The following is a 9936-nucleotide window of genomic DNA, read 5'->3' as shown; positions in this document are numbered from 1 at the left end:
CCGGTTGGATCTTGATCGTACAGTTAGAGCTTAGTTTGGTTAAGTCGGTTAACTTTAGGGACTAACCCCGTTAGTTGTTTAATGCGTTATAAAGCGGGTGTTAGGGTAATCAGGGACCCTAACTGGCTCAGAAAATACCAATAATATTTCTGGCAATATTTTTATGTTCCGGGTATAGTCCGGTTGTTCGGTTGGATAGTAATCCGTTAAAGTGCTTAAGTAATCCTTTAAGCGTCGTAAATAATATTTTTAACGACACAATTTATTCTGCAAAGTGTCAGGAATAATTCCTCATATTTTGGCACTTTATTAATTAGCTAGAAGCTAGTGCGTTGATAAAAGTGCTGTGTTTTGTGCTTAGAGTACGTTTTAGGCACATCCAATCTCTGTATCTTATTCCTAGAGACGCAATTATACAACCTTTGTATTCCTACACACACTACGGGTGTAGTAAAATATTTCTGGCTCATTCAGGCCTTTAGAGGCAGTGTCTGCCTGATGCTGGCTATATCAGCATGTTCAATAGGTTATCCGTTCAAATGCTACTGTGCTTTTGTGCATCATGTTTGTCACTAGAGTTCAGTAAGTAAATAATGTAGTGACGGAAAAATCCAAGTATGATGCAGATATGTACAAGTATCAACAGTCAAGTAGCAGTTTATCAGAAATCTCAGTTAAGCACAGTAATTAGGCAACAATTAATAGTTAATTAAGTCGTACGGATACCTGGTTTAGTGAGGGTTGTCACATATGAGGTCTCGAGTCGCAACCTTGTTGTCACGAGTCGGAACCATGGTCTCGACTACTATATCTTATGAGATCTCAAGTCATGATGAGGTCTCGAGTCGCAACCACGGTCTCGAGTTGCAACCTTATGGTCTCGAGTTATGACATTATGGTCTCGAGTCGAGACCTTATGTCTCGAGTCGAGACCTTTGTCTCGAGTTGTAGACTTTTGAACCCTTATGATGTCGAGTCGAGACCTTATGGTCTCGAGTCGAGATCTGTTGGTCTCGAGTTGTGAAGGTTTAAAGACCTGATGATTTCGAGTCGAGACCTTATGGTCTCGAGTCGATACTGATGGTCTCGAGTCGTAATCTGATGATCTCGAAGCTTCCTGTTAACAGCTGTGAATGTGAAAGCATAACTGAAAATTCGAAATCTAAGGGATTATGAGATATGATTTCCTGTTTCAAGATGATCTAATTTTATCAAAATATTTCGAAAAATTATAACTGTATATCTTTTAACAGTTTTCGAATAAACTTAAAAGATAAAATTGGATCAAACATGGAAAAAACACTCATTAATCCTAAAACATTCCAAAACATAATAGAATTTTCGAATTTTCCTAAGAACATGATGAACCCTAAAAAAATAAAACATGAATTCTGGAACCCGAAACCTGAATTTTTTAAGGTTTTAAAACAGATTTCGGTCAAACATAACCCAATTGAATTCGAGTGAACATATAATTAATCCTTTTTCCCGAAAACAGAGATCTCGAGTCGATCTTCATGACTCGAAACCGGCTGTTACCGTTTTAAAGTTACAAAAAATCCGTTTTCCAAGTTTCAATCCCAGAATTATGGATACGAAAACAGAACTGACTAATCAACATATGCTCTGATACCACATGTTGGATCAGTTCTGTTTAAACATAATGGAAAACATGAAAACATACCTGTCACCGCAGACAGTGCAGTGGAGAATCCAGTGAGAGAAGAGGACATGGAGTTCGACATCTTTGTCAAGGTGATCTGGTTCCTCCTTAGGGTGCTGACTGATGATGGTGACTAAGAAAACCGAAAAGGGTATCGGCCGTAGGAGAAGAGGTCGAACGTAATGATGTTATGCTTATGGGGTGTGTCTAATTGTGTAACTGTCTAACCCCTTAACCTCCACATAAGTCTCCTTATATAAGTACCCATGAGGAAACCTAATTAGTTAATAAGGGTAATATGGTCCATCAACAATTACCAACTAATTATTTAATAGGTTATTATATATTTTGATCTATATTATGTAAATGATTATAATGGCTATAGATTAAATAGTAATACATAATATATTTAATCTTACAAACCCGCCATCATAACCAGTTGATCCAAACCCGACCCGTTAACCTAAACAGGTTCGCCGGTTCAATACAAAACTATCTCAAACCAGTTTAAACTAAACCTCAAACCCGTAAATTTCATATTAGGGTCTCTTTGTAGTGTTAGAAATCTACACCCCTTAAAAAAGATCATTCGCACACAACACATGAAACCAATCTGGTTATTGGAAACTTACTAGTGGGACGATTTACTCATCATCCCCATCAAAACATCTGAAACCCCTTATTGCCGACAAAAGGGATATAAACAAACCAAATTGCAAAATCGAGGATTATCGGAGCATCCTCATTTCCTGCAATCTAGACTCTGGGGGTGTTTGGGATTCCTTCTCAAAATGACTTATTAACTTATATAAGTCATAACTGATCTGACTTCTCAAAAATAACTTCTCAAACACACAAACCCTCTAAAATAAGTAAACCCAAACACTCAAAAAACAACTTATTAACTTTTACAGGACATTGACACAACATGACTGCATGATGGATGAATCCATCTGTCTTAAGTGAGAATCAAATAGGTTATGAATTTGATTCGGACACTAGTTCCATTGAATTTAACAATCAAAGGAAACAAACAGCGAAAAAACAAACCCTAAACCGCCACAAATTGGCATCAAAACAGTTAAACAGTAGATGGACATAATCGTCCAATTCTTAATACCCACAAAACAACGAGGTAAAGTATTCACAATGCTTGGAGTCGTTCAACATTCATCGTTCGAGATTTAGAATTCATGATTCGAGATTCCAGATTCAGGACTTGAATTCAAGATCCCAAACACCCCCTCTAAAACTCCTTGCCATTGCTGATTTCACTGCTGTAATTCGTGCTCAGAAATCGACAGCACTTCAAACTATTGTTGATCCACACCGAAGGTACTGAAAACTCCATTGTTTCTTCCTTAGATTCAACTATTCTGATAAAGTAGTTAATGTTTTCCCCTTCGATTATGTAGATCTGAATGTAGTAGAGCTCTAAGTATGGATAATGACGTTCACCGGTCTGTCTCTCTACGCGCAAGCCGTCGGCCTGACCGTTCAGTTGATAACTTCCAGATCAAAGGTAATTTGTGATAACATTAATTTGTATTTGTAAACTAGCTAACTGTTATTAGGTTTTCTACTTGATTTGGATGTAATATGCCCTGCAGTATTTGTGGAACTTACATACTGTGTGATTCATTATGCTTTTGCTTTTGCTTTACTGTTGTGATCAAGTAAAAACCGGTCAAGTGACTCCGTAATCCGTATATTTGGTAAATTTATATGTTATGTTGGCTGTATAGTTTTATATAACAGTTATATACACTTTGCCAAGCATTTGTTACCATATTGATGGTTTAAAGGTTAGCATGTGCTCAAAAGCCTTAATTTACAGCATGTTTGTATCAATATGCGTTCATACATTTGTTCATGCACATTTATAATTGTTTCTTTTTCTTAAATTGCATATGTAACGAGCTCCCGCCGCAACGGGCTTCCACTAGTATGTTATTACTTAACTTGTGTTTTAGCTCATTTCCTGGTTGAATAAAGCAGTTAAGTAGTTAACAAACTAAGTATTTCCGTTCCACTTATACAATTTTTTTTTTTTTTTTTTTTTTGCTGAAAAGAGGATAAAACTTTGCAGATCACTCCCAAAGCTATAGCTATGAACCCATATCAAAATAACAAAGCAGAACATAGGCATTACAAACCACCCGGAAATTACATGGGGCTCATAAAATTGATGTAAGAATTAACCAGTACTTAGGGCAAAAGCATACTTCTTCAGTTTCCCAGTAAGTGTAGTGGGGCTGACTTCACAAATATTTTCACAACTAACTACCTAGTAACACCTTGATAGTAACTAAGTGGGGAGTTAGAGAACAGTAAGTAAAAGTCGAAAATTACATCATCAAATTTCCAAAATAAAAGGTTAGAAGACAGAACAAGAGGCCCGGTTTTGGGTTTTGACATGTAAGCAATGCACTGGTACTCCAGTGATAAATCACACATTCCATTGCTCCCCAGTATGTATTTCTACTCTTTTCTTTTTCATAGACAACTGCATAATTGTTTAGAAATGCGATAAAAAGAAGCAAATTGCTGACATCTTTCATCAAAATAAAGTGAAATTTCCTGATAACTTAGTCCCACAGATTTGTTAATAGTAACCAAGACAGGCACCAGTCATCACTTTCAGTTTTGTAAAATGGTAGATAGAAATAATTTGGCAGCAGCAATCATATAGTTCAAATGTTCAACACTTTAACTTAAGATGTCCAACCAAGTATTCACCTCCAAAACCCTAATATTGCTATACTAGAGAACCGACGACCAATCGAAGTATAACGTTTCAGTCCAATTCCGGTCTTTCTTTGGGTATCTTTGGTCCTACCGAAAACTGCTTACGCCTAAGTTTGTTTGATAGAGCCGGCCCAGAAAATTTTCTCTTCGGAATAAGACTCCCAAATTGCATCTTGCTTTGGGCCCCTCAAAGGTTTGAGGTGTGATTTGAACAATTGTTAGGTGCAGATAAGTTATCTTTGAGATTAAAGGTAATTTGCAAAAATTGACTATGATTTTGCGTATGTGCTGATCATCATAGATTTCTTACTTGATTTAGATGCAATATGCCCTGCAGCACTAAAAACCTTGTATAACTTGTATTTCATTTACATACCCTGTGATGCATCAATGCATCATGGATTAAGATATTCAGATAATCAAAGAACATGATTTTATTGCATAGATTGTTGTTTTTAGTGCACACATATTCAGAGGCTTTTGATATGAACAGTGATGGTGATATGACCTATTGTTAGATGCAGATAAATTATCTTCAGACTACCCGATTAAGATCATTTGGAAAAGGGGATTCATTCGTTTGCTTTTAGTCGGTGGTATTTTATGGATGTTGCTCATTCTAGCTGTTCTATTGTTTCATATATGGACTTGCCAGTCATCTCTTGTTTTCCTTTCAGGTACTGGAGTTGTACGCATACAATTTGTTTTTCTTTCATGTTTCTATTGTATGTATTGATGTTCCTTATTGCTACTCTGCAGCTATTTGTAACAAAGACAGCACAGTGTTTCAGATGTTACACACAATGGGGCTGGTAACTCCGCCACATCGTAAGCCTGCTACCGATTTCCATGTTTGAAAACTATAAATCTTTACAAAAATAGAGGTTAATATCGTTGATATGTTATATTAGGATGTTCTATTCCCCTGGCTAGTGACCCAGAAAAAGTAGTTATTCCAGAAAAAAGGTCTCCTTCAAAATTTGTTCAAAGTTTATCGTACTTTGAAGAGGATGATGCAAGCACAAATGGGTCACAGTCTTCTCCACTATTTGGAGGGCATCAAAGCTGGAAACAGAGAGACGATAGTTTTAAGCTCAAATCAAGCATGAAGGTGGTTCACCTGTCTAACTATCTTGTGTTGTCAATTTGATTTCAATTCATAGCTATGTTGTCAAAAGCGCAAAAAGCGCGCGCCTAGGCGCTCGGGCGCAGCGAGGCGCACCTATAGCACCTGGTGGTAGCCTAGGCGCAAAAATGGGCTTTTTTTGAAAAAAACGCTGCTGAGGCGTCAAAAAGCGCGCGCCTAGGCGCAAAAACGGTGTGCTGAGGCGCAGCATAAGCAGAAAATAAAAGGTAATGCACAAAAAAAAGAAACCGAGCGCGTGCAAAAACCGTCTGACGCGGGGCCCGGGTTTTCGGAGCTGCATTCTTGCCCGCTGGACGTGCGCACGCACGAGTTCAACCAAATCCCAGCTCAGAAAATCATTTTTGCACCCCCCCCCTCCTCTTAAACGGCATATATAATAGTTTTTTAATTTTATATGTGGAATCTTATTTATTTTCAAAGCATAACGTATTTTTTATATTTTTTTTCTCTATGCGCGCTTTTCTTAAAAAAGCCCACGCTTTTTTTGCGCCTAGGCTCCGGGCGAGGCCGATGCGCCTCGCCTGCGCCTTGCGTCTTTGACAACATAGATTCATAGAGGGTTAATTTAGTCTTTTCCTTATTAGGTACATTGTGGTTTTATGAGAAACGGGGGTGCAGAAATGTCTCCCAAAGACAAGGAATATGTAAAAAAATGTAAATTTGTGGTTGCGTCTGGAATATTTGACGGATATGATACACCTCACCAGCCATCAAATGTAAGTCCCAGATCCAAGAAACTGTTTTGTTTTCTTATGGTGGTGGATGAGATATCCTTAGATTTTATAAAGAGTAATGTTAGTGTGAGAGACGATGAATGGGTCGGTATTTGGCGTCTTATCGTGCTTAAGAATCCACCATATGATGAGCCTAGAAGGAACGGGAAGGTTCCTAAAATATTGACTCATCGGCTTTTTCCTCAAGCTCTATACAGCATCTGGATTGATGGAAAAATGGAGCTTATTGTTGATCCTTTGCTTATGTTGGAAAGGTATAGTCATTTTGTTGTATATATTTATATAACGGCTGAATGTTCCTAAGGCTTTTGACATGGGCAGATATTTGTGGCGTGGAAAGCATACGTTTGCCATAGCTCAGCACAAGCATCATAAGAACATATACGAGGAGGCTGATTCTAACAAAAGAAGGAAGCGATATGCTCGGCCTCTTATTGATCACCACATGAAAATATATCGTTATGAGGGATTGGAGCCTTGGACCCCGTTGAAGCAAACCAGAAGCGGTAACATTCCAACATCTTTTTATTGTTATATACTTATTTCATGAAAATTGTGATGTTTGACCGTTAACATAGTTTAAGAAAATGTTCTGTATGTGAGTCCACATTTTACTTATTTTTTATGCTAACTATGAGAACCCATTAGGGAAAACTAACGTGCCCTACCCATACCCACCTAACCAGCGGGCAAGTGACCTTCAACGGATTAAGGCAAGAAACCAGTTGAAGCTAGTTTTGGCTCCTGCTCAGAATCAGCCGCTTATCATTAGCTGACTTTTGAGGAATAGCCTCTTAAAGGCTACTGGCCAAGCGTAAGATGCAACCGATTCCGTAGGTTAGTAGGATATAAACGGGTCCAGTGAGTTTTGTGGTAATGGGTTCTCATGGTTAGTTGGTTACTGAGTAAAAAGAGCCGACTTTTAAGAAATGGAAAACTTCATGAAACAGTAACCAAGTTTCCATAGTGTTCCAATAAAGTCGCTCAAAACTTTTTTTGTCCCAATGAAATTTTTTTACCTATTTAACAAGTTATCATGCTGATGTGGCATTTAATTTTTCTTTTTCTATTTTTTTTTTAAATGTGGACCCCACCAAAACATCCACCCCTATCTTCATCTTAAAGAACTAAGTTTTTTTTTTTTTTTTTTTTTTTTTCCTACAAAACTGGTAACAGCAAGAAGCTATATACCAAAGGAATAGATACCAGGACAAACATATAGAAAAAGGAACCACCCTGTAGGAGGCCTATTACATGATTACACCATTAGAACCACTATAGCCTTCAATCCCTGCTCGATGCGTTATCCATAACTCCCCAAGAAACTGAATATCCGAGAACTAAACTGGCATAGAGACATATAGGCACAAACGTAATTCAGAAGTTTCCACAGGTGAGCTAGGGGGGGTCTTTTTCATCTCCAGGTAAAGAACTAAACTGGTATAGAGATGTATAGGCACAAACATAAACACAAAAACAGATATAAGTTCTTAAACCTAGGGTAATAAACTTATTTTTTGGGAAAAAAATAAAGGCACCCGAGCTTTAGAATTACCGAACTTGAAAGAAATGAACTGAAGATTAGGATTTTAAACATCAAAAACCCAATCTCGACAAGCTCTCCAATCGATCATGAGTCCAGTTATAACAACCGGTTCGTTCTTTTTTGATAGGAATTTCTTTACAAAAATACTACAACCCATTTCATTACCATTCACCTTCTCAACGTCCCCTGCGATATTCAATCCCATACCTTTTTTTTCGGATCAATTGTCTTTCTTACCGAGTAACAGCTCCTCAACACCGTAGAAGATCTTGCAACCGTATTTGATCATAGTGAGACTCTTCGGTGGTTTCAAGCTTTCAATTCACGATTACACTAAAATGACAAATAGACCTCAATCTTACTCTGCTGCAACGGTTATTTTCCACTCGCTCTTGCTTTTACCGCTCAGCGCTGGCTTCGGGCATGGCAGATCATCCTATGTCTTGGCTCCGTTCAGCCGCTTTGCCGGAAGTTGGAGGTGGAGGCCAGCGGGATTCAATGGTCGGTAATAGCTACCGGAAAATCGCCGGAAGTTGCAATTAGAGTGCACTGTTGGGAATGAGGATGAAGATAGGAGTCGGGTCTTGGTGGGGCTCAAATTTAAAATATAAAAAAACAAATTTCAATACCACATCAGCATGGTAACTTTTTGTTAAATACGTAAAAAATCTAGTATTAGCACACTACTAGAAACTTTAGCGAGTTTATTGAGACAAAAACAAGTTTAAGTGACTTTATTGGAACACTATGAAAACTTTATTCTATAAAATTTTCACTTTAAGAATTAGCTAGCAACTGTATATTAGAGATGTTTATCTTTAATTATGGACGTGTCGATGTTAATATTTTGTAAAGATGGATTATTATGAATTGAAACTCTGTAGAAAACAAATATTTTTACTTTTGGATTTTCTTTTAGTTGGACATTGTTCTGAAGTCTGATGTCATATTTCTTGTAAACCAGATGTACCGGAAGGAGCTATAATTATACGCGAACATACACCACTGAACAACTTATTTAGTTGCCTGTGGTTCAACGAGGTGAATCTATTCACGCCAAGAGATCAGTTAAGTTTTGGGTTTGTTGTTTACAGATTAAAGGGCAGTTTCAAGTTCTTCATGTTCCCAAACTGTGAATATAACTCGATCTTTATATTACACCCACACACTCGTGAACATTCCTCTAAAATCGAGTGGGTTAAATCCTTAAATGAGTTTAAAGGCAACAACAGTGGATTAAAAGAAAGCAGAGGAGGATTAGGGTTGTGGTCTCCTTATCCTGCTGACCTTAATTCGGTTGTACTTCCACCTGTAGCAAGAACATCTAAAGCCGGATGATTCAAGAACCTGTATTCACGTTTTTTGACACATTGTTCGTAGTTTATATAAACATTTTAAGTTGTCACCATGTCGTTAGTCGGGTTGTTCTTGTAGGTTAGATTTTGTTATTGTTTTTCACTTGTGATCTAGAAGAAAAGATCTCTAGAAAAGATATGAACCTTGATTGTTATTATTATTGGTTAATATTATAAAAAACCGAAACACTTTTTATTATATATATGAAAAGATTACTCGTTCCAGTTGGTTCTTAAGCTCATGGACTTGTTTGAATGAAAATAATTGTGAAACTTATTAAAGAAATCACTAGCAGTCCATGAGCATTAGCGACTCGCAAGCCAGCAGTGGTAACCTTGACCCAGCAGTGACAACAAGAGCAGTCTCATATTCTCAGCGGCAACCGCACTCACTGAACCAACGTCTCAGCAGCAACTCATGAACACACCCAACACGACACCTTCCCACTGACTGACACACCATCCCTTGCAACGACTGATCCGAATCTTCATAAACATATAGCTGGTTACGGTGTTTCACATCATATAGGGTTCCAATCACAACTTCGATCATCAACATCTCATTCATCATAGCTTTGTTTTTAGACGCAGTTTGATTCGCCGTGTAGCTCTTACACAGTGAAAGTGAACATAAATAACACGTATATTTATTTGTATGTAAATTTAGTGAAAATCCTCTAATTTTTCACGTTGGATACGTCATAACTTTTCATTAGTTTTATTTAATCATCATACTCGGAGCA

The 9936-nt window shown here is 37.6% G+C and overlaps 1 protein-coding gene across 2 annotated transcripts; it reads left to right on the top strand.

Annotated features, from left to right (window-relative positions):
- Positions 1–2614: 2614 nt before the first annotated feature.
- LOC110885349 lies at positions 2615–9396 on the top strand. Of its 2 annotated transcripts, none has more exons than XM_022133032.2 (8): positions 2615–2998; positions 3079–3185; positions 4930–5088; positions 5171–5239; positions 5323–5522; positions 6143–6546; positions 6614–6798; positions 8803–9396. In XM_022133032.2, exons 2-8 carry the CDS (start codon positions 3104–3106, stop codon positions 9174–9176), a joined length of 1473 nt encoding a protein of 490 aa, XP_021988724.1. In that variant the 5' UTR covers positions 2615–2998; positions 3079–3103; the 3' UTR covers positions 9177–9396. The 2 variants fall into 2 exon arrangements, with proteins under 2 accessions (XP_021988724.1, XP_021988725.1); XM_022133033.2 differs by having other exon boundaries at positions 2652–2998; positions 4936–5088; positions 8803–9394.
- The last annotated feature ends 540 nt before the right edge of the window (positions 9397–9936 follow it).

The sequence above is a fragment of the Helianthus annuus genome, chromosome 10, assembly GCF_002127325.2.
Source record: "Helianthus annuus cultivar XRQ/B chromosome 10, HanXRQr2.0-SUNRISE, whole genome shotgun sequence".
Lineage (NCBI taxonomy): Eukaryota > Viridiplantae > Streptophyta > Magnoliopsida > Asterales > Asteraceae > Helianthus > Helianthus annuus.
Note: the sequence above shows the minus strand (reverse complement) of the source record. Positions and strands in the feature narration are given on the sequence as shown.

What these genes read in the sequence shown, in the direction of transcription:
- LOC110885349 (XM_022133032.2), top strand. Translation starts at nt 3,104, where the DNA reads ATGGATAATGACGTTCACCGGTCTGTCTCTCTACGCGCAAGCCGTCGG. An exon ending in TGATAACTTCCAGATCAAAG is followed by an intron (nt 3,186 to 4,929) that starts GTAATTTGTGAT and finishes ACCTATTGTTAG; the next exon opens with ATGCAGATAAATTATCTTCA. An exon ending in GCTGGTAACTCCGCCACATC is followed by an intron (nt 5,240 to 5,322) that starts GTAAGCCTGCTA and finishes ATGTTATATTAG; the next exon opens with GATGTTCTATTCCCCTGGCT.